Here is a 26,050-nt window from a genome sequence, read left to right as displayed (position 1 = left end):
CAATTTGTAATGATTGATTACAGCTAATTAAAAATACAGCAGATTGAGTGTGATTAATATGAATTATTATTAATTATTTATTTATAAAAATATTTTGTGTCAATACAAACTTCAGAATCTTCATTTAACATATTTAATATCTCAAGTACATTTTCAATTATATAATGGAATTTTTAAACCAAATTTGCAATGATGTAAATGTTATATGTATATAATAAGATTTCATTTATAATAGAAATCTTAATCTCTAATTAATTCTTTTGTTTAACTTTCCAGGATATCACATACATGTTTGAATACCATGGCAAAGAAATTGGCCAATTAATTCCGACCCACACTGTGCGTCTGACTGGGTGGATCGATGCGATAGATATATTCTGCAATATTATAATAAGCAAGATACTCCGCTTCTTCTGGAGTGGTGTCGGTATGATAATGACCACCTTCTCCGTGCTCACTGAAACAATGCGTGTGTTCCACTCGAAGATCTAAGCCCTTTAAACATAACATTATTATTTATTTCTAATATTTAATTATATTTACAAAAAGAATATATAGGTAAATTTACTTACAGGGTCAAAAGATATAAAAGTACTCAAGCATATTAAAGGTGCATTCATGTTGTAAAATTTTAACCAATTATCTACATCTTCGTCAGTGTTCAATGGCTTGGTAGAAAAATCAGGCTGAAATATAGGATTAAAATTTTGCTTTATTTTTTAAATTTTAATTTAATTTTAATTTCCATTTAATACTTTAATTTATAGTTTAAAAATAATTTATACAAAATATCACTCTCAATTTACATTGGTTGAATGACCACATAATAAGATATTGCCATGGAAACTCAAATTCAATTCTAATCTAACTGCTCATAATTTATAACTGATAGTATAAATCAGAGCATTATTCCAATCAGCTGTGTATGCTGATTAGTATGGGTCGAGCTCATCCACAAGGTGATAAAATTGCATTTTTATCATAAAAGGCATTGAAAGCACTATCAACTTTCTACTAGACAACTTTCTACTAGAAATTATACTTATACAAAATTAATATTACAAAATGTGCTCTTATTAGTCGAAACCTGCATTAATATAAACCAATTATATTCGTGTTTTTTACCATATTAATTTTAAATTTTATGCAGTTTTGAACTGTGTTTAATTATAATAAATTAGTGTGAGTAAAATGTGCGGTATCATGTATTAAATAGAAATTTTTTGAGAAATTTCCATTAGTTATAGTAAATTTGTTAAATTTGTGAGATTTCTAGTTTTTAACTAAATAGATAAAAATGATGAAAACTATTCCTAGTAGGCCAGCCCAATTTCTTAATTTATTATATACTTATTTATTTTTAAAATATTGACTATCAGTAAATTTTCTTTTGAAATTCTAGATTTATCTCCTAAAATTTTAATTTTTTTTCTAACTTTTTAAGACTATATTTTTTAAAATTAATAGCTGATTTTAAAATTATATCATTAATAATCAAAATATCATGCTTTTGTATACATCAAATCAAACTTGCTTGAAGTTTAAAAATGTTCAATGTGGTGTGTTCTCTTCTATGAGGGTGGATCAAATATAAATAGAATTTATTTTGTTTTAAAATTATTTATTAAAAAAATAAAAGAACATTATGATTTATTTTTCTACATAGCTTCCTGCTATAGAAATACATTTTTCCCAGAAAGAAGGAAGGTTTCTTATTGCAGTATCGTAGAATGAAGTTGGTTGCGTCATGAGCCAATTGTGCACGAATTCCTCCACTCCTGCAGCATCTTCGACTCATTGCCCTCCTACAGCCTCTTTAAGCGGCCCAAACAAATGAAAATTGCAGGGTAATAGGTCCAGGCTGTAGGGAAGATGATCAAGTGCAGTCCAGTGCATTTTGTTAAGTTTTGAGACTGTTAGAGCTGCAGTATGGTATGCTGTTAGAGCACACACTTTACGGAACTCTAGGTCATTTGTGTGAGGATCTGAATTAGTAGCTTTCTACGTCAAATTGGACAAATTTCCTCGCCATTACTCTCGCCAAATCGACTAGCCAGTCAACCAACTTCAGGTATTTATCGCCACGCAGATCTTATGTAAACTCTCTCTCTCTCTCTAAAAATCGCAATGTTAGGCCAATCTCCCCTTTGCTTTCTTTTGTATGTAGATCATTCTCTGTGTAAATAAACACTGTTTAGTTGATGAGGTCTCTGTGAGTTACTCCTGGAACTTTGCCTCTCCCTCCATCCCGAATCCAAGTGCTCTGTAACGTGACCACTTGCGTGTTCGATCTTTGAACCACCACGGCTTCCGTGTCAGCTAAGACACAGTGGTGTCAATCCTGATGAGGCATCAAGGAGGTGCCAACCCTCCGGTCACATTTGCAATGATCGCTTGACAGCTTCCATAACTTATTCCAACCTTCTCTGCAATTTCACAAACTCTGATTCGTCTCTCCTCTTCAATAATGTCTCGAACTGCTCGAATGTTTTCACTTGTGATGCTGGTCTGAAGACGGCAATCGTGCTTCTGATTTTCCACTCGTGTCTGTCCTTCCTTGAACTTTTTATGCCAGGCAAACACATGAGTCCTTGACAATGTTTGATCCCCAAACTGTGCAGTCAATCTGCAAAAAATTTCTGTTGTGTTGACTTCTTCACGAGCAAGAAATTGTATGATTATGCATTGCGCAACAGAGGGTGTACCTGTTTCTCCGACATCGTGAGCACTACTGACGAATTGGTTGATAGTATGAAATAGCCAGCGTTACCCCCAATTCCTAATGAACCTACCCAATCAGACTAGACGTGCGGGCCCTGTACTGCCAACCTTAGTTGCTCAAGAACAAAAATCCCGTTTATATTTGATTCACCCTCGTACATACACCAAAGTACTAAATAATAATTTCTTTTTTTATGTCTTCCAACTCCCAGTGTGATATCAGCATTTTCATTCCTTATATTAATTATTTAGTGAAGCTTTTTGTCCTAAAATATATTTCTTTATATTTAACAACTACATGATTATACTAAACCTTACAAACCTTTAAAATGCAATCTATTTTATTATAGCATCTAACGTTTTTGGTTAATTAATTGACCTTCATCAGAAACAAATCAAAAAAATTTTCAAATTTATACCAAACAAACCGATTATGGAACATTTTTAACTTTAAAACTTTCTTGATGTCTAGTGTAAAAGTCCGTGAATAGATAAATAAAATCTACAAACTGATAACGTACAAATATACGAATACACCAACTATAAATGGTTTCGTTCGATATAAATCAAAAATTTTTTCGGTTCATTCTTGATGAAGGTCAATTAATTGACCAAAAACGTTAGATGCTATAATAAAATAGACTGCATTTTAAACGTTTGTAAGGTTTAGTTATCGAATAAATATTCATAAGTGCAGTTAGAAAAGAGTACATGATTATACTTAAAAGACAATCACACCACAAGTTGCCAGTTGACACAAATAAATTAGTTAAATAATTGGAATGGCCTACATTAAAATAAAAAGTAATTGGTTAAAACAATTGATAACTATTCCTAGTAGTTTCAACACAACACTTAAAGCAAAACTGAAAATAAATTTTGCTTTCAAATCATGTACTTTGTATCATAAAATATAGACTTGATTGTTTTGGTACTTGACAATATTAAAAAAATTGATGATGAATTTGTAAAATTAACAGTTATTGTATATTTTAACTTATACTGTATTTGGTTACCTGATACATACACACATTTAAAAGAATTTTTTAAATATAAATATTTATTTGTAGTCCTTTTAGATTTCTTTTTTTATTTATATATAATACTGTTATACTAAACTTTTCACTAATCCAAACAATCCAATACAATAACTTATCCAGATTAGCAAAAGTATACTATATTATACATTCACAGCTCTAAATTTAAAATGCACTTCTAATGATTACCATTAGATATTTCTCAAGATATATTATTACAGTTGATTAAATTGTTTAAGACCAGTCATTTTTAAAATTTTGTAATATTTGGTAACAGTTTTAAAATATGTCATTATTTAAAATCTTATTCTTTAAAACCTTAATCATCTATTTATGCAAATTGTATTCTATAGATATATAATTGACTTTTCTAGAAATCAAAACTGAATTTGAGAACAGGGACTGATACACTTTGAATGAATAAGATAGCATCTTATCCATTCAAAGTGTATCAATCTTTTAAAGATTATGGCAGAAGTTGCAGTAGCCACTTTAGGTTCTGATGACCGCCTGCTTTATGAGTTCAATACCAAACCTCCAAGAATACAAAATGAAGCAAAATCATTAAAGTCATCTGCCTAACGTTCATGGTTCATTGGTAAAAATTTACAATGCAGTCACATGGTTTTACTGCAATTTACAGTCACATGGTTACACTTCTTAATAAATAAATAAGGAATGTATAGCATTCATTACAAATATCTTCTGACTAATATCTGTATATACCTCCAGACTTAAGAAATACAAGACTGTCAATAAAGTTAAAATGTTCACCATTAATGGTCACCAAGACCAAAATGGTCACTTACAATTAAATTTATTTCAGACGATGAGACAAATTACTCTGAAAAACATTTAATCATAATAAATGGTGGCTGAAACTTTATCAGCAATCTTATGTTTGTTAAGTTTAACATCTATTTCATATTTATATTCAATCTAATATATAAAATAAATAAATTTAAATGCTGCAATTTATTTTATTTATTTATTTATTTCTTACATTGAATTTGGCAATGTCTTGTGGACAATGTTTGCCATCCCCATTACGACAATCCCAATTAATAAAAAACCAGTACGCAATAACAACAAAACAATAAAAAAACAAATAAAAAAATAAATATTTGGAGTAAAGTATCTTTTTACAAATGGTTTTGAATTTATAGAAGTCAAGAAATTTCAGTAGCGGTTTTTTGATAGTGGTAGAAAAAAAAGATCTAATTGTTATATTCAGGTGGCAGTAGAGCATATGAATACAGGTTAATAATCTATCATTGAATATAGGAATATGGATAAAGGTCTAATGAGCAGGAAGAAGGCCGTTAAAATATTTGTATGTATAAATGAGATGGATTTGTGCAACATCAGAAGAGTTAGTAAATGACAGATTCAATATAAACAAACAACGACTAACCTGTTACAAAGCTTTATATCCACAAGAGCCAAATTCGGCTCTTGTGGATGTATAGCTTTGTAACGGGTTAGTCGTTGTTTGTTTATATGTATGCGCCTTGCCGGGGTTGCAATGGCCGGTTGAGTGCCTTGGGAGGACGTAAGCACTTGATGTGTCCCCAGCTGGCATTGTAATGGCCGTCGATGGTCGTCGTATTAGCTTATATATACTGGAGGAGGCGATTGGACCGAAGGTTCGGGTAGCGTAACTGGTAACGTGTCTGCACGGATAGCAGAAGTTGCGGGTTCGAGTCCCGCTTCGGGCCGATTTCTTTTCCTCCAGTTCCAAATTATTAAAATTATTTATTTAATTTAATTATAATTATTAAGTTTAGTAAGAGATGGTGCCTAACGCCGAGCTCTAGTGCCAAATTGTCTTATTAATTATTTATTTATTATAGCCGACTCTAGCCCGATATTCGGCTCTTGTGGATGTATAGACAGATTCAATAATTTGTTTAAATATTCAAAGTTAAATTATTATAATAATATAATGTGGCCGTCAGCCATATTTTGTTTATATGTATATATATATAGTTCATAAGTTGTAAATACACATATATTTTCTATCTTCCTTCTTCCTTCATTTCTATTCTCTTATTTCCGTTCCTTTATTCTTTGTCTAAACAATATAACCGTTATCGCTGGAGGGCAGGATTACCCCTTCTAAGAACTAAGGGGGAGTGTGAACAAAAGAAAAGAGGAAGCCCTGAGGACTACAGGGTAGGAGAACGACCACTTTATGGCTGGACCTCGTAGGCAGTGCTCCAGATTCGAGAGAGAGTGGAAGAAAGGGGACTGCGGCCGAGAGAGAGGACCTGCCAAGACCAGAGTACGAAAGAAGTACGAGGACACTGGGAGAATTGGAGATCCTAGACGTCGAACTGCTGGTTCAATGGAGACAGAAAGGAGATTTCGATTGTGAGAACACAAATCATTAAGGATATCGACTAAACCACTTGGACCCCGGGTACTTTCTATCTGCCTTTCCATCTTTTCTTTACTTTCCTAAGTCTATCTGTTTCCTTTCCTTATTAGTTTTAAGGTAGTTTTAAATTAGTCATTAAGTTTAGTTTTTAAGTCGGGAATAAAAGTTTTGTTACGCACGCGTGTATCATCGCTTGTACGCGAATAAGTGGCGACCCTCCCTTCCCCAGCGGGAATACTCACGTTGGGATTTTATTGTAAATACGAAAGAAAAGAACCGTGTGCCGGGAGTAATAAAAGATTATTTAATTGTATACAGCAGTTTTTTTTTTGTTCATATTTGTAACGTTTATTTGCGGACGTACAATTCTCTCGGTACGAACAACCACAATAATATATAAATACTTTCTTTTCATATTTATTCTTTCTACCCAGCAATATTAAAAGATTCTCTTGTAGCGCTACGCGACTATGTGTTATTATTATTCATATTTTTTGTTTTGGTTTCCTTTTTGTATGTATCGGATTTTCTTGTATTGTACGGTGTCATGTGTACTTCTTTTTTTTTGTTATGATGTGACCTCTTTCCAGGTGCCATGTGAAAAGCCTTCTGATTGGTCCAGGGTGGGACACATGAGTGAAGTGGACTTCTGGAGAACAAGGAGTATAAATTAGTGAACTCTCACAATTGAGGCCATATTGTTTTTGGATTCTTCATGGATAGTACCCAGATAAGAGGTCAGCAAGAACATCTGAGTTAGGCTGGGAGATCAGGAAATAAGAAAGGGAGACCCTCTTCAGTCCAAGAGTACAATCAATTTCCATCAAAGCAAACTTGAGGAATAGCAACTGTTTTAAATTTTATTTACTTAATAATTTCTTTCACTTATTTACCTTTATTTTATCTTACACAGCAATCCTTTTGAACAAATTCTATCCAGTCAATTACCCAATGTTTTTTTACTGTCAATTTGTAATCAATAATCAGCTAGATGAGTAAAAATTTAAAAAAAAAAAATGCATTTCCTCCATCAATAAATCCTATATGAATATCTGTTCCCTGTGTGATATGATACTGAAAAAATGCCAATAGTTTCAATTTTTTAAAAAATCCACAAAAAACCAGTAATGGAATGTTTAATTACAATGTTATTATTTTATTGTACTTGGAGGAATGTTTTCTTTAATGTTTAATTAACAACCAGTTTTGTTAATCTGATTAAATTTATAATTTAAAATCACAGTAAACTGTGACTAAACATTAAAGACCAGCATGTCAGTAACTCCAGGGTTTCCAGCATGCTGGTCTCCCATTTATATGTGATATGCCAGTCATCCACGAAAATATGGTATTGTTGAAGGAGCATTCGTGTCTGCCCAATTCTTAATGTAGCCCCATAGGATGAAGTTTAATGGACTTAGATCAAGTGATCATGGAGACCACAAGTATTTTTAAAATGAGGCAATCACTGAAAAACAATTTAAGAAAAGCCACTGTCTTATTGGTGACATGTGCAGTAACATTGTACTTTTGGAACTAGGATCCCTCTTTTCTGGTTGAAACAAAGATATGAATTCTATCATGCTGCAGTAATTGATAAAGCATTTTGCAACTTTTCAGACATGAATTATTTAATAATTCATTGAATAACACACATTTACTATGCTGACCACAACCCTACTGACATACCATGCCATCTGTGTGTTGAGATTAGTATTCACAAAGTGCACCAGAGTCATTTCAGTGGTTGCTAAACTTTGGTTTGCGTTTTAATTCTGTACATTATTCTGATGTTCGTCTACATATTTACAAGACATTTGTAGCATGTATCTTGAGAAAATCGTCATAAGCAATTATAGTAACTTTTATAATTCTTGTATATAGTGAAATTTTATTTAATTTATAATAAAAATTAAAATGAAAAGATCTGTTACATATTAAAATTGTACAAATAAATTAAGAAGTGAATCTTCCTATTCTCTCTTATATTTTAAAAATCAATTGACTTGAATTTTTATTAAACTTAATATAATCTTTTTATATAAAAATTACTTTAATCTAAATAAATTGGAACAAGTTAAAACTTTGTGAACTTACCATAACATGCAGTTTAGCTTTTCCCTTATTTATAAGGAAAACGCCACCCATTCCGACAGACTTTTCCTTATATTGACTTGCTAAAATTTTTCTCATGGCTGTAACAAAATTATCAGAACCTATTCGTTTTCTTGCAAAAATCTTAACAACCTAAAAAGTATTTTTAAGAATTATTATTATTATTATTAATTGCTTTCAAATTTTTAATAAATAAAATATCAAAATCAGTTCTAGATAATATTCAATTACATAAGTTATTGTGGCTGTTGGCCATATTACTGTATTTTGTAATTAATAATTCTATAAATTTAAGTTAGGCTTAAGGTTTCTTTTGTTTCTCTCCCTTTCCTGTTGACTAAGAAAAAGACTTCCTTCTTAATTGCTTTACTGTCTGGTGGGGGTGATGCCTCCGACACAAAAAACAAAAAAAAAAAAAAAAAGAGAGAGAGAGAAGTAGGAGAAGGGATCTCGGCTCTTGATGAGGAAGGTCGAGGAGAACAGGCTCTGAGTCGGAACATGGAAGTTAGGAAGTGAAATTAGACGAGGGAGGTCGAGGAGAAGAAGCCATCCGGTCTGTTAAAGGAGGCCAAGAACTTCCTACTAGACTCAATTTTATTAGACGGATTCGACACCGACAATATTGAGGAAAGTGGATTATCGACGAAGTGAATGGGAGAGATCTGTTAAAAGAGATTAAAAGAAAGAGCCAAGACAAGCCTCGACGATAGGAGTAGATGATCAGAGACAACAGTAACCCTGCCCAGTATCACGGAAGCATCCAGAGTAAAACCCGGGTATTTCCACCTTCCTCTTATTCTGTCCTTATATTCTCCCTTTTCTTTCCTTATAGTTTGTAAATAGATTAAGTATAGATATAGGCACTCATAATAATAACTTGAGTTGTTTTATGTATACCGGATTTTGTATCCTCACCGCCTACATGTTGGGATCCAATGTACAAAGAACCTGATAATATGGTGAACAGTTTGTAAATTAACAAGAAAGTGTTTGTTAATCCTCATTTTGTTCACGAAAAACGAAACTAATAACTTTTCATTCGCTGTCAGTTATCACATTATCATTCATTTATAAAATATATAAACATATACACGATGATCAAATGAAACATTTACTTCTGGAGAGGAGTAGACTTGACCATGCACAAGAAGTTTAAATGTTATTCCTGTATCTATAATAAACAAACATTCAAGAGTTAAGAGTTTCTCATGATATGTGATATGTATTAAGACTGTAATAACCTTGGCTGTCTTACAGCATTGCCAAGTCTATTCCTTGCAAGTTGACTTGGTTTTGTCACTTAGTTTTATTATATTTTCAAAAAATGACCGATTGAAGTTACGTGGCTACCATATTAAAAAATTTTAATATACAGCATTGAATGATTAGTATTTATTCTATAGACTAATATTTCTTTTACAGAAAAATAAAATTGCAAAGATAATTTTTTCTAAGTTGCCTTCAAAATTCAAAGGAAAATTATGTCATCATTCATAACTGACTTTCCAATTTTCAAAAATCTTAAATCCTGCTTTATTAGAGGACAGACTTTATTAATATATTTCTAAACTTCTCTAGTACTTTTGGATCTTTTGATACATCTTCAGGGTGTATTATCTCATAAAAAACATTTAAATTTTAGATTAGTGTCTTCTAAGTATTCTAAAAAATCTTTTAAAGAAGTTCATTCTAATTAAAATATTCTAATTTTATAAGATAATATCAATAAAATATTTCAATTACAATATATCAGTAAGATTTATCATTATCTGTTTATTAACACTCTTCTTTCTAAAATATGATTGTGGCCAATATATAAAAATAATAAGTATTCTTTGAGAGTGAGAAAATCATGAGCACACTATTGTACTGAAACTTAGAAATTTATAACTTAGTTAATGCTTACATTAGAGCATTTGCTTATAAATTTTGAAAACGTGAAGAGGTATAAAAATTTCTTTTTGTGATCATTTTGATTTACAGAGAAATTTAGCTAGCACCTTTTCCAAAAAAAAAAAAAATAGATAGGATGGGACCTCTTGTTTACAAGTGGTCACAACAGCCAGCCCACCTTATGCATTTTTGATTGAAAGAACAACCTGAGGCATGCAACATTGGAAGGGGGTCAAGACACCCAATTAGAACTAATATCACACCTGGTAGGGCTATGATTTTCAAAGCATAATGCTGGTTAATTCTCTACTCCCCAAGAAAGGAATTTTAATTTAAAAAACCAACAATGAATAATTAAAATAAACATTTTCCGAATGACACAGGTATGACAAAGTTTATCAAGTGTAGTCAAATTATCCAAAAAAATAAAAATAACCATTAAGCACTAAATTTGCATCAACTATTAAGTAAATTTACAGCTGTATATTGCTAATAAAGCACGCTAGATTCAAGATAATCATAATAAAGCAAATATCACCTTAAAGTGAATCATAACTTTTTTACTTGTCAGTGCATATAAATGCAGAAAAACACATTTACACTATCATTCATTAGATGTGCAATTGCATTAAACATAAATAAAACAATTCAAAGTAAAAATAAATGAATAAATAAAAAATGCTACAGTATTATATTTCTAATTTTAAGACCCTCTTAAGAGCAAGACAAGTGCTAAAAATAATAAACATGAATATAATTAAGTGCCATATTAGAAAAGTGCTTTAAAGTAAAATCATACAACTATTGTAATTAAAATATTTCTATAATAGTAATAATAATAATAATAATACCTTTAATTTTCCAACATTTGTTTTATATTGTGAATTGAAGGGCCATCTTCAGGTTCAATATATGGTAAAATTTATATAAACAGATTTTAATTCTAATTAAAAGTTAATATATGTTATTTTGAATAAATTAATGAATCTACACAAATACATTTAATATTTAAGCATATATATACATTATTTTGAATGAATATAATTAACTTCTCTATATGAATACATAAGGAGAAATTGGGGATTTTTTCCTGGGTCCTTAAAAAATTTAGGGGCCTATGGTGATTATTAACTCTATATAATTAATGTCATTTTTACTAACAAACTAAAATATTTAAGGCTGCATTTTATTAATAAAAAAATGCTCCATGCATTTCTTTTGTTCAAAAAAAAAAAAAAAAACAATAGCTAATGGAGCCTATAAAGAGACAAAAGGGATCCATTCTACCCCTGTGCCCCATATAAATTCTCAACAGCCCCGAATATATTTAAAAAATATATATGTTACTGTGAAAGACTGAAATCCTGCGAATGTCAAGACCGGAGAATCAGTGAATGTCGGCATTCACACGGTCGTTTCGTGCATGTACGAAATATTTTTTAAATATCATTATTTCTCACTTACACGAACATTCAGCATGCACCGATGTGAACATTGAATAAAAATATTGTTCCTAGCATTTAGTTGTAGAACAATTTTTTTTGCAATTACAGCATGTATAGCCTTCCCTTCCATTTCTCGAATTAGTTGCAGCTGCTTGTCTGAAGTACATTTTTTACCTAACCTAACCCAACCTAACCTAAACCTATACTAACATAACGTAACATTAATAATATCACCAAATATTTGGTCTTTTGCCAATGGGCTGTCGTATGTGTCGACATTCACTGGAGAATCTCGACATTCTCTAATTTTGGTCTTTCACAGTAACATATATATATTTTGTTTATGTGTTTTATTTTATTACACTAGAAACCTACCTCTCCAGGCTTTCCTTCACTTGCAAACAAATTTCCCATTAAACAAAACTCTGTATTATCCTTAATCACTTGTAAGTCACAAGAACCATCCTTATAAAAAGAATAAACTATTTTGGTTAATTATTTTGGAAAATAATTAGAAATTGATTTCAATTTATAATCTGATTTTGGTTTTAATTATTAAAAACTAATTAAAAAATGAACACTTAATTTATACTTGCTTCGGCAACTTTTGCAAAATGAGTCTTATTGATGATACTTTTACCGTTCTTGATATTTGGCATAAGCTGTTAAAAATATAAATAATTCAATTTTTATTTTCATTATTATAGAAATTATATAACTGATATATGATCACTCAATTAATATTTTAAGTCAGAGTAGTCTTTTTTTCACTTTGGGTGTAAAATTGTATTTTTGAGCTTAATTACAAGTCAGAAAATAATTCTTATGATTATGTCGAAAACAAGATATTTTGAATTCTTAATTAAAGAGTATAGTTAACAACAATTTATACAATAACTTCATTCACAACATAAATGTATCCTGTAAATTATATACATATCTAAATCAATGATCTGTGTACATCACTGATACATCACTTGCAACACTATCAAATAAACCAATTTAAATACTAATTTTAAATTATTGTTAATTGTCTACCTGGACTTTAAACACCAGTATAAAGTCCTATTAATAAGTAAAGATTGGCACAGTAATGAGAGTCAGTTCAAGAAAGAACAAAATTTCTTTATTATATCACCTGTAGTAATAATTTCTGTGATATAATAAAGAAATTTTGTTCTTTCCTGAACTGACTCTCATTACTGTGCCAATCTTTAAACACCAGTATAAAGTCCTATTAATAAGTAAAGTCCAAGTAGACAATTAACAATAATATTAGAATTTAAGGACAGTAAGGCTTTTACAATTACTAATTTAAAATGTTTCATCAATAACAAAAATATTAGAACATTTGATTAAAAAGCTTTTACAAATTACTAAGTTTAGAAATATATCCCTTTCTTACTACTGCTATTGAATGCACAAAAGTGGACGTGACAAATCATTTACAGAAGAATGTTAATGAAAATGTCATAATTACCAAATAACAATGATACAACCTCATATCACAACTCTACATTGAAGTCTCTGCTCTGGCAAGTGGCACTACAGAGATATATAGAGACTGTAACTTAATCATTGGCAATGGGCACCAAGTAATCACTGCAGTGTCTAAATTATAAGACCAGACTGAGATAAATGCTTGGGCTCTGGCAATTCAACCCCTATGGGAACCAGCCTTCCAGCCTTCCTCACTCTCAAACCCGATCCTCACACTTGATTACAGTTTTGGCGCAGTAACCCTGCACCTGGAGTCCTCTACAAAGGAAGAGGCTAACTCGTGCATAGACAATCAAGACAATGGAGCTGCAAGCCTCAACACATCCAAACAAGCTGTTCGTCCACATCAGATGCTCCTAATACAAACTGTAGGAACCTCTTCAAGAAGAGGGTCCAGCTCAATGGTTTATAATTCATTTTCTTGCTGCTAGCATTCAAAGAACTTGCTGCAAAAGGCTCAACAAAAGTCCTCAATCAGAGGATCAACAACAACCAGACTACTGACTATAGTCAGTCTTGGCCTTGTACACTCGGGTTCCCGCAGGTAATGCGGGCAGCCAGTACTCAAGGTTGAGTAACCAGCTCCAAGGTTAAGTGTTTTACATCGACCCTACACCAAACAGGTGGATAGGGGAGTTAGCTTTGTGTGTCTCAGATTCCAGGGGATATGGACTGTCAGAACCATGGTCTTTAGTTTCTGTACCAGCACAGCAGGACTACCAACTTACATCGGACAAGTCCAATCGACTACACTCCACTTATCTCATCAAAAGACAAGGCCTCCCTGGGAATCCTGTTTGTAGCAGCTACAGCGACCATCTTTTAACAGACCTGCAGGGAACCATCCAGCTCCCACGTGGTCGGAACAAACAAGGATAGCCATAGTGATGCAAATGTACCAGTCTCCCTCCTGTTAAGATGTGAGCTTGCACACCACTATGCCAAGGCAAAGCCCAAGTGTTGTCCGTTGGTCATGGATAGGTTCCAGGTGTGTGAGAATTATAAACCACACTGGAGGCCGCAGGGAACCACTGCACTCAGACAACAGGCTTCACCAAGGCCTGGTATACAAACTCAAGGCCTGTAATCATTTAAGACAACAGGGCCCAAAGACCTCAACATGCCCGCTTGGCCAACAGCCCATCACAGGTGCCGCCTTGGAACACCAAATGTATATTTAAGATGATGGGGCTGCAAAGCCTTGATGCATCCAAAACCTCTGGAACCTTAGGCAAGTCAAAAGACTCCATTGTCATCCACAATCAAGGCAGGACTGCCTCTCATCGCTAAGCTGGTTCCCTACCTGGGGGGGGGATCAATTACTAAGACCAGGAAAGATGTAGCTTGAGGAGAGCGAATTAGACACTTTGTATTAAATTTATGTCTTATAACGATAAACTACAAGAATTTGTCTCGGGCAAAACATACACAATTTAGATCAACTAATCAACCAATTAATTCACTAAAATTATGTTCCGTACACAGGTTTGTTTCAACTTGTACTATTTTTATCTATTTTCATAAATGCATGTAAAAACAAATAAAAAGCTCCAACTAGCTAAGAAACATGACCTTACATATATTACAACACTTGCATCTGGCTTAAAAGAAAATTAGAGGAACCATCTGCAGACTGCTTGCAGACTGTAGTTACTTCATTATCGTGCCTAATAAAATAAATTTACAAAATACTTTTGCTTTATAGAATTAGTATTCAAATGCTAAAATAAACAAATATATATTTATTTATTCTTTGCAGTATTATTTTCGTGCTCTTTTGAATACATAATATATTTTACGAGGGTTATCCAGAAAGTAAAGACTGTTTAGTTTTAAAGAATGAAAAAACATTTTATTATTCAATTTTGTTTTTTAAACACAGTACACATTATGCTATTTCTCCACATAATCACCTTCATTTAAGCATTTATCATATGTGCTGATGAGCTTTACTGTACTCATCTACTTGCCAATCCATTTAACCAATTGATGACTCAAGCTGCAGTTTGTCATCACTGCTGAAATGCTTTCCACCCCGGAACTCTAAGTTTAGAAAAAAAGTGAAAATTGCTTGGGGGTAAGGTTCAGATTGTTGGGTGAGTGATTGAAAACCTTCCACCCAAAATTGCCCACAAAATCTGGGTTATAGCAGCAACATGATATATATATATACCATATATTAATTATCTTTTCAGCCATAAAAATCATATTTTAATTGAATTCTAAATAGCAAACAGATTGTATAGGATACTTTAATTAAATGCAACATAAAAATTAATTATGACAAACTGTAAATGTTGATGAATTATTAATTCATTAAATACGACCTGAGCAGAAGTAATGAAAAGAAAAATGAAACTGTTATTATGAACAGAAGGGTGGGCAAAAGTCTGTTTAGGAGACAAGAGTTTGAATGTTGAGTTACAACGGCAATTTGCTAACCACTTCAAGGGGTAAGAAATGTATTCAGTATTCTTGAATTTATAATGTCATTTATGATCTGAGCAATTAATAAAAATTGATATAGAGATTTGTCTGCTTTGTAGTTATCAAATAGATGTAATTTTTCGAACATTTTTGCCTTTTTCAATAAATGATTTATTGAAAATTACTTTAGCCACCACAAAGCTGCTAAGATCATAAATTACATCATAAATGTGAAAAAATCAAATATCTTCCTCACTTTAAAGTGATCAGCAAATCACCATCATGACAAGACCTTTGAACTCTCAACATATAAATACTGTTGTAATAACCATTTTAAGTTTCTTTTTCATTACTACTGTGCTACAGTTCTTGTCGAATGAATGAATAACTTCAGAAAAGTTTATGGTTTCTTGGTACCATAAGCTTAATTCTAACAACAAGACAGAAGTTTAATAACATTAATATGTATGATGATAACAGTGATTGACAACTTAACCAGATTAGTATTCGCTAACAGATAAAGAATATTGTTTGGGTTTTTACAACCTGCTTTCCTCCCTTATTCCTATTTTAAGTCAGTTTTTATTCAAGGCCTATGGTTGAAATTTGTCTTCTGAAAGAGTATTTGAACCGATTCTTTTAGTTTTAAAATATTTCATATGCAATTAATTCTTTCAGAATGTTATTTAGAGGTGAATATTATAGATGTCCTATTTGAAGGGTCTGGGAATTGTAAAAATGTCCATTAAGTAGAAGTGTCTGCTCTGTACAATGAAATAATTTGGTAATTTTACAAAGTTGTTTTAAAAAACTTAATAATAATTTTGATTAAAAAGAAAGGAATTGTCAACGTTATTTCATACATAAAATGCTAACAATTAGTAAGTAAATTGATACATATTGCTGTATACATATTTTAATCTCTTAACTTTACTTCTTTGTCAAAATTTTGTGTTATTGTTTATTCTCATTGCAATTTTTAACTTACGCTAAAAATAATATTAAATTATACCTCAGAATTAACACCTATGTAATGGCAAGGTCCCGCTCCAGCCCCAATAATAAAGGCATCTGGAAGATCTATCTGTTTTGCTACTTCAGGAAAATTGTAGACCTGAATAAGTTAAAAATAATGAATAAAATGTAGTATAATACTTGTGCTCTACTTTATTTTTATTATAATAATGTTTATTTTATTAAAATTTTATATTATAAATTTAATTTGTAGTAATTTTTTTAATATATGGTTTAACGATATAATACATTTTAAAATAAAAAATTACTACAAATTAAATTTATAATATATAGTTTAATGATATAGTAAATTTTTAAACATAAATAAAAAATTTATTCTAATTTTTCAGAAGTAAAGATAAGAAAGATAAGTAAATGGTTCCAATGGCAGTTTTAAGTGTAGGTAACAAACTTTTGCATTTTTTGAGATTTCAGATATGCACAAGCAGTTTTCAATATTCAGTCTTATCCAGTACTCTAAATTCAGTACTATCCAGTATCCTAGACCTTGTATATCAAATATCGTATGTTATGAGCTTTATATTATACACTAGGATCTTGTTTTATGTAATACCAAATCTGGGTCACAAAAATATCAGGACACACAAAATGTAAGAGATTTTTAGTCATAACTTATTTCTCACATGAAACAGGAAAAAAATAATAACAGATGTGAAATCTTCAGACTTTTTATGCTGAAAAATATTTACATATACAAAAAAAAAAATTGATCAAAAAGAGAAATATAATTTTATTTCAAACTGTAAAATTTTTACATCACAAAAATATCCAGTCAGAGGAAATGAATAACGAAAACAAAATATTTTAAACATTTAAAAACAAAGTAGATTTTATTTTGTCTTGATTACAACTTCTAAACAATTAGGCATTGATTCAATCAATTGTTTCGTATTAGTTTTGTCTATTAGATTCCAAACTCTGATGATGATGTTTTTAAGATCAGTCTTATTTGTTATTGATTCTGTTCTGTTGTTTGTTCAATGTGATCCTACAAGTGCTCAACTGGATTGAAGCAGGCAATTGTTAAAGCCAGGAAAGCACTTTTATACAGTGCACATCAACAAACTGACTGATTTTGAAGTGTGTTTTGAATCATTGTCATGTTGAAAGACAAATCTCCACTCTAACATTACTTGTCATACTAATTTTTTGAACAGTTTTATTTAAAATCTGTTTACACACATATTGATTCATTATTCCATCAACAAACTGCAGAGTTCCAACATCATTTGAAGATATAAAACCTCAAACCACTACTGAACTGCCTCCTTATTTCACTGTATGGTTCGGGTAGGGATCAGATTTTTTCCATACTTTCAGGCAACCGTCTGAACTAAACACATTGAATTTGGATTCCTTTATTACAAAACTGAATTTGAAAATGTTATTGCTTTCGTATAAAACTCTTTTGCAAACTTTAATTTTTTCTGCCGACTTTTCTACTAATGAATGGTTTTTCTTAGCCATAAAATTGAATGTGAAACCGTTCTACAAGATTTTGCACAGATTTCCCCTTTTGCCATTCCTTGATAATGAGTTCTTTAATAATAATGGTTAATTTTTTGTTTTCATTGTTCACAACAATGAAATGAAATATTTGAAGTACTAAAAAATACTCTAATTCACTTGATGCAAATTGTTAGAAACTCATTTTTAAGAAAATGATCTGATACTTTCTATCATTTACTTTGTCTGGATACTTTTGTGATGTGAAAATTTTTACAGATTGAAATAAAATTATATTTCTCTTTACGATCAATTTTTTGTATATGTAAATATTTTTCTAGTGTAGAAAAGCCTGAAGATTTCACGTGTGTCATTATTTTTTTCCTATTTCATGTGAGAAATGAGTTATAACTAAAAAACTCATCTTTTTTAGGTGTCCAGATACTTTTGTGACCTAGTTAGTGTATATCTAGATTCATGTTTTTGTTGGTGATGAATGTCAGATTAACCTTTGGAAGAATATGTATAATTCTAACTATTTAGGTACATGCCAACTATTCATGTCATAAAATTCAGTATATTTAGTAAAAACATAAGTAAAACGTTTTAAACACATTTGTACAAATGATTACATAAATTTCTAGGTAATAGGTAATTATCTAAAACTAATTTACAAAAAATTTAATTTTACTTAGTACATATATTATCCTTATTGTTTTAAATCTATAAATGAAAAATGCTAGGAAATCATACTTTGCTTTCATTTTCAAAAGCAAATATGTTGTTTTGCTTGTAAGAAAGTCTTTCAACTTAACTTTTGTTCTGAATAACAAAAAGATGCTCAATTTATGATATAATTCATATAAGGTACATGTTGTACACAAAATTTGGCTTAGAATAACTAGACAATGTCTAAATTATTATAATTAATTAGGTCTTAACGTTACTTTATCTTTTTGAGCTAATGGAATTAGATTGGGAACACCACCAACATCAGCTAAACGGGGACTTCCACATAATCCTGAAAAACAGAATTAAAAGTTCATAAAACAATGCTTATTAAAACAAACTACATAAAATAATGTCTTTGTAACAAAACTAAGTTAAATATTTTGTTGAATGTTGTTACACTATCTTACAAATTAAACTTCAGTTAATTTCAGAAATTTATAAATATTAACCAAATATTTCAAATCATTTACCCGTTTTCTAGCATTTTTATTATAATATTATATTATATAACAATAATATATTTTATGAAACTACCATAAGTGTGACATACTGTAGTTAAGTCATATTAAGAATATCACATTATTAAAATGCTAATGTCAAATAAATATGCGTATTAAATTTAATTTTAAACTCTTAAATCAGAGAGTGTACAGTACATATATCAAAATAATACACCCAATGCACATAATTTTAAATTTATTTATTATTAGAATTTCGTTAATTTTTTCTCTTTAATATAAATTAAAATTTATATCATCTTAAAAAATAAATTTTAATTTAATCTAATTACCTTCTGCAGCTAACAAGAATGGTTTCTTCTGCAAATTGGGACATCTGGTTGATGTAACTTCTACTTCTTCAAAATGACTTCGTAAACCATTTTGCAGAACTATAAAACAAAATAAAATCCATTATTTTCAATCACGTGCATACTTAATGTGAATATGACACCAAATGAAAAGCAGGTTTTTAAAAATGCATCATGAATTTTATAGAAGAAAATGAGAAATATACAACATATAAATTTATTTTTATACAACAGATCTGCAATTGATTTTTAAAAAGTAACTTATCAGTAGAATACATATAGTTATTTTGTAAAGTTCATAAACATACAAAACCTATATCGTAATTTTAAAGTATTAGTTTATAACAGTGATTCTCAAACTTTTTCGATCCACCGCTCCCTTTGTTCCATAAAGTTATACCCGACGCCCCCTAACTCATTTTCTCTTGTATGAGAAAGGATTGGAAATATTCTTAGGAAAACTTTTCTATTAATCTCACATTTTGTGCCCTTACCGTACATTGTTCTCAACATCTGAAAACCATTAAACGCAATGTTTCCTCTTATCCATTGAACAGAGGAAAGGGAACGGCTGTCAGTGACCCCAACTTTTGCCTTTGGTCACCGTTCGGTACCCTGCCTCCAGCGCCCCCTAGATTTACTCACCACCCACAAGGAAGTGTTATCGCCTACTTTGAAAAATGCTGGTTTATAATATTAAATTTAAACACATTAATGGCGATTTTATTAAATTGTTATGTCTATTTTCAAAGTTATAAAAAGATGAAATGATAATGAAATACATCAATAGCATAATGATCCTTCACAATTATTCTGCAAAGAATATTATAGGATGAGTGCATATAGCTTTGCACAAGTATATTTTTAGATAATGACACTAGCTAATAACTGAAGTCAAACAAGCTTCTGCAGTTAATAAAACAAACAATACACTTTTAAAAATGAGTTACAGTTTGGGGAAATGCAATTGTTTTTTACCTAGTTAACAGGCCAAATCTTTCACATCATGCACTGACATCATAGCCCACCTCTCCTTGATTACTTATCCTATCTTTCCTATCCTGCACTAGCACTTATTCTGATGTTCTTTTAGACCTAAAGATTATCTTATTAACTAAACTGAAAACATTCATATTTTCTTAAATTATTTTCGACTATTGAAGATATATTAGTTACTAATAGCTAATGAGGAAGAATGGAATAAAATTCATCTATTGCAGAGGAAAAAAGAACCAATAAGTTTAAAGATGAATAACGTTGGAATTTGATAAAGGCTGCACCATCAGCTTGAAGAGAGCAGAGCTGTTATTTTGCTAAATTGCCTGCCATCTGGACCATTCTGACCTGATTGTGAGGATGTGTTGAGACAGTGGATATATTAGACCACGAGGGAAGATGATCATCTGATCACAAACAGATGCAACAGTGTCTTTGTCCACCACCCACATAAGATGGAAGCTTGCTACAGAATCCTATATCTCCCAAACCACTGGCAGGTAACTAGTAGAGACAAATTTGTATGAACAGAAACCACCAAATGTTCTGCAACTAGCACCTGAACATTGTTGGCTGTATTTGCAATAGTGTTATGACAGCAATATTGTCTTTAACAAACTCTAGTTTTGTTTGGTAACAGTAGTGTTGCCACTTTTACAAAATCGCTGACCTGGACGGCAGGTCAGGTTTGTTCGAACAGAAGTTCCTGATGCATGCGCAATGTCATTTTACAATGCAAAAAATAACGTGCATGCTGGTTCTAAATAAGCTACAGTCAGGGACTAGGGACTTATGTAGGAGTAACATACAAGCAAAAAAGGTCAAGAGGCAGGCTGCGCATCACACATCAGCATAAACAGAGTTACATGGCGGAACAGCAGATGAGTTTCAGTGACGAAAGACCTTACACATCTTTCATTGTTCAAATGATGTAAATTTATAACAATATTTGCAAGAACTTTGTTTCATCATAATTTCACAATTTCTACAAAATTCCCGGACAAAATTAATAGTTTACCCGGACAGCGAGTCAATTCCCGGACTGTCCGGGTGAAAATCGGACAGGTGGTAACACTAGGTAACAGATAATCACCAAGTTAAAGTGTAGAAAACCATCAGTGGGTGCTTTAATCCCACTTTAGTGTTGGCTGGTACACTGCCCTCAGTGCTGGCATGCTGGTCTGGGGAGCCATCTTATATGACAGTCATCCCTTAGTTGTGATACGAGTTGCATCCACTAAATTTTGACCCCCTACTTGTACAATATATATTGCTCTAAGATTTAGAAAAATTATTAAAGAAATGATACTATGGTATAAAATAGCAATGAATTGAATCACATTCTTCCTATACTTCGGTTTCCTATACTCCGGTATAAGAAACCAAAGTATAGGAAGAATAGGATTCAGAGAAATGAATTAAATTGACAAATTAAGAACTAAACTACTTTATTATAGTAAAGTAGTTTAATTCCATAAGTAATAAAAAAAAACAATATAAGTAACATATACAACATTTTATGATAAGTAGACTTCATTTTCACTATCTATTTAACTTGACTGATAATAATTTATATATAGATTTATTTCAAGTTTTGTTATCTCAAACTTCTAAATGTGACCTTTGTTTTCCCTGATATAATTTTTTTTTTAATGACTGTCACTTCTGAAAATAAAAGCTAAGTTTTATATAGTTACCTCCATAATTAAAGCAGATGGATAAATATGACACTAATATAAAAATCTGATTTTATTTCTTAATTGATGTGGATACATTTTCTTTCTCATTACCATGAAAATTATTACTATTAAAAAATTTATTAGTTTGTCATGTTTTCAATTATCAAAACTTAATGCAACATCATTCCTGAATATTCTTGTACATTTTCAGATAATTATTAATTATCTGAAAATGTTAATAATTATTTTTATTTAATGAACTGTGTAATCATGGATTTATTGAAATCTTTATAAAATATATAAAGCTTTCAAAAAAGTCTGATTACACAACTTTCTTTAGTGTTAAAGGAGAAAAATTAGCTTGTTCATTTAAGAATTAATTATATTTAGCAAAAAATATTATTTTGAAACTTTGCTGCAGAGAGTTAAACATCTCTGCAACTGCAATAATATTCACTGAAACAATTAAAACAACATACTAATTTTTTATTTTTATGAAATTATGGAAAATTAAACCATAACAGAGGATATAAGCTTGGATTAATCTGAATTTAAGAGAATAGATTCACTTAAACCAGATTAAAATATTGAGCTTTTTGAATCATATACTCTTCAGTTAATTTCCAGATGTTATAAAAAAATCCTTCAAACTATCATTCAGTTTCTGCTTGAGAGGACTCATCTTCATTATTTCCATGGGATCTTTGTATTTGTATATGGGGAAATTGTATCTTCTTTTTCTTTCTTCTTTTGTTAACTGGAGAATTATTCATTCTGTTTCTTTCTTGTACAGCTTTAGCAAATCTAAAAAATGATTTCAATACTGGATAGAAAACAAATAATCAAACTAACTTATGTCCTCTATTTGAGCTGCAATTTGAAAAAATTGTAGACTCAAAAATTCCCACTGTTGTCTGATCTGTCTGTCTTTCCTTAATCTTGAGAACAGAGTTGGATAGATGAAAGATAAGCCCAGATATGGAACCTTAAGGACAGGACGCTCCAATTAACTACATAAGCACTTCTGATGCAAACTGGAAGCCAGATTATTTCGATTCAAAAATTTTTCCCCAAAAAGTTAGATAGATGACTGACACGACTCTATTGTTAAAGGAAAACTATTATGTACAGAAGCAAACCACTAATAATTTGAGGTGGAGAGCATGTATTTTAAATTAAATAAATTAAAAATTCAATTAAAATTGCAGCCTGGCATTGTGAGGATGTCACAATAAATAATTGCTCATTTGATTTAATATATGTTTAAGTTTCTAGTTTATAGTGCTTTATAGCATGGAAGCTATATAATTATATAATTAGTTATCTGAAACATACTATTACTACATGGCCTCAGATGGTCTGGTAAAACCATTAATTTAGTAATGCTTCAGAATCACTTATGATACAAAACAAGTAATCAACTTGTATTTTTAACATTTTAAAATAATATGAGCCATTTATAGAAGTCTTCATAAACTTAAACAAGTTATGTTGTCAATCATCTAATACTATAAAGTGATGCACCAAGTGTAGCCTAGACTATGCTTAATTCCTAAGATAAGTGAGATAGACACTGTTCAGTTTCACTATAAACATAACTACCAATAAAGAATATTTTCCAAAAATATTTTAGTTTAATAGTATAGATTTTAATACAAAGTTTGCTTTGTGCATATGTAATAATATTTAAATATTTTTACAATTAATTATTTTAATTATTTTACTGGAATACAGAGTATAAGCAATTCTTTTACTACTTTCTTGATTTGTAAACCAAAAAAAATTGGTGCAATTTTCTATTCCAAATTTCATTGTGTGGAATTGCAGTGACTAAATTAACAACACAAGTATTTGTAACATTATTTATTCATACTTAGTATATATGCATTTCAAATTACTATATTTTAGTGATTCCTAAAATCAGTATAACATCTAAATTCAGAATAGAAAATTGCACCAAATTTGTTTGGTTTATGAATCAAGAAAGAAGTAAGAGAATTATTTTTACAACTTTCATCAATAACTCTATAAAATATGCAGAATGTAAATGTCCAAAGCTAAAACAGACATCAGTACATGGCCAAGATGGTAAAGACCATCTTGGCCATGTACTATTCTAAATGATATAGACTGAAATCTGATTCAGAATCTCAGGTATTTTCTCAGATAGTTTGAACTAGATATTTTGTATTCTATTCCTCATCATCTAATTGACTTCATTGCTGATCAGAAACATCCCCAATTGGCAAAACTTGACACAGCCAACAGCATGCTGATATTGCATATCAACAAATCATTCAATCAATCAAAATTTTAGATATTCCAATAGCATATCATTCTGTAAAAACTTAAAACTTCTATATTTTTTTTACAAATTTTCACAGAACAATAACTGCTCAACCATTAAATTAAAATATTTCACAAATTAAAGTTAATTCAACAAACGTTACATGTTAATGATAAAAGAATGACCCATAAAAGCTTAATTATTGCTATAAAACTTCTATAACTGGCTGACTACTTATTGTCATATAAAAAGTTTTCTAAAGGACAAATAATAAATTCTTTTAAATAAAAATAAACAATAATAATTACATTACAACAATCAAAACTTATCATGATTTAAAGTACTATGACATGTGGCATCAGAAAATATTTTTTTCTCAAATTCAATATTACAAACATCTACTTTGTTTTAACTACAGTTGAACAACAGATTCTATAATTTGAAATTTCTGTTATCATTTATTTTTTCATGTTTTTTATATTATTCAACTGTATATCATGGCCATACTGATATCACATATATAAAATATATATTAAGTAAAGGTTTCTTCTTCTAATAGTGAGATTGGCGATCTTTATTACGTCTTTCTTAATTATCCACAACAAACAGAGACCAAGATTACAACAATTCGCTTTATTTGCCTATTTAACTATGCATTTTTGATTGGTAATTAATTTCCAATCCCTCTTCAGGTTCATGGCTTCAGTAAGGTTTTGGTTATCTCAACCTTTACTTACATATATATAGATTATGCATAATGCAGGAATTATATACAAGTATTATATATTATTGTTGGGATCATTCTAGCATAGTGATAAACACTGTTAAAATATTAAATTAACACATCACATTAATAAAACATAAATGCATATAAGATATTCTAATACCTTGACAAATTTCTTGTAAAGGAGGAACATGAAGAATCTCTCTTTGTACAGATGCCATTTTATAATTTTAAAACTAAAATATGTTCTTAGTTGATTAAAAATTACAAAACGAAGGATTTATCTAACTTAACGAAAGATAATTGTGATATCATTATCGACATATGACCTTGCATGTTACACACGTGATTGGTAAAAAATTACCATCTACTCATCTGTGCAATTATATATATTAACAAATTTAGAAAAATTATAGTGCAGTTTATGCAAATAATTTCTTTTAATCCAATTAATTATTTTACATATACATATATAAAATCCCGACCATTCGAAAATAGATAAAACTAGAATAATGTCATCTATTTAACCACGTGGTTCGGTTTATGTTTCAAAACATGTGTTAAATGTATTGTACATACGAATTACAGCGCCAATAGTTATTTTAAAACATTAATTAAATGATGTGAAATTTTTATTGAAATAATTCGCATATCTAGCAATATATATTTATTAATATTTCTAATTATAAAATATTATTAATAATATTATTTATAAATATTAAAATACATGCTCAAAGAAATTTAAAAAATTAATAAATTTGGATTTTTTCCATGATCCAGAAGTGCATAAATACTGAATTATATTAAATGATTTTTTAAAATCTA

The 26,050-nt window shown here is 30.3% G+C and overlaps 2 protein-coding genes across 2 annotated transcripts in view; one reads left to right on the top strand and one right to left on the bottom strand.

The window, feature by feature from the left end:
- Window positions 1–26,050, top strand: part of LOC136983516 (uncharacterized) — a 345,314-nt gene that overhangs the window by 276,107 nt on the left and 43,157 nt on the right. The gene's annotated exons all lie outside the window — the stretch shown is intronic.
- Window positions 49–25,732, bottom strand: LOC136983515 (ester hydrolase C11orf54 homolog). Its single transcript, XM_067280273.1, has 9 exons — window positions 25,389–25,732; window positions 19,522–19,620; window positions 18,947–19,020; window positions 16,531–16,632; window positions 12,188–12,253; window positions 11,967–12,056; window positions 8,236–8,385; window positions 573–686; window positions 49–495 (listed from the first exon to the last, which is right to left on the bottom strand). The coding sequence occupies exons 1-9, from the start codon at window positions 25,444–25,446 to the stop codon at window positions 322–324; spliced, it is 927 nt and encodes a 308-aa protein (XP_067136374.1). The 5' UTR covers window positions 25,447–25,732; the 3' UTR covers window positions 49–321.

The sequence above is a fragment of the Centruroides vittatus genome, unplaced genomic scaffold, assembly GCF_030686945.1.
Source record: "Centruroides vittatus isolate TY-2023 unplaced genomic scaffold, ASM3068694v2 contig_882, whole genome shotgun sequence".
In the NCBI taxonomy this organism is placed as follows: domain Eukaryota; kingdom Metazoa; phylum Arthropoda; class Arachnida; order Scorpiones; family Buthidae; genus Centruroides; species Centruroides vittatus.
The sequence above is the reverse complement of the archived record's forward strand: the minus strand, read 5'-3'. Positions and strand labels throughout refer to the sequence as shown.

Coding starts and splice junctions, on each gene's coding strand:
- LOC136983515 (XM_067280273.1), bottom strand. CDS start 25,446: ATGGCATCTGTACAAAGAGAGATTCTTCATGTTCCTCCTTTACAAGAA. Junction 19,621..25,388: donor TTTACAAGAAATTTGTCAAG/GTATTAGAATAT, acceptor TTTGTTTTATAG/TTCTGCAAAATGGTTTACGA. Junction 16,633..18,946: donor CATTAGCTCAAAAAGATAAA/GTAACGTTAAGA, acceptor TAACTTATTCAG/GTCTACAATTTTCCTGAAGT.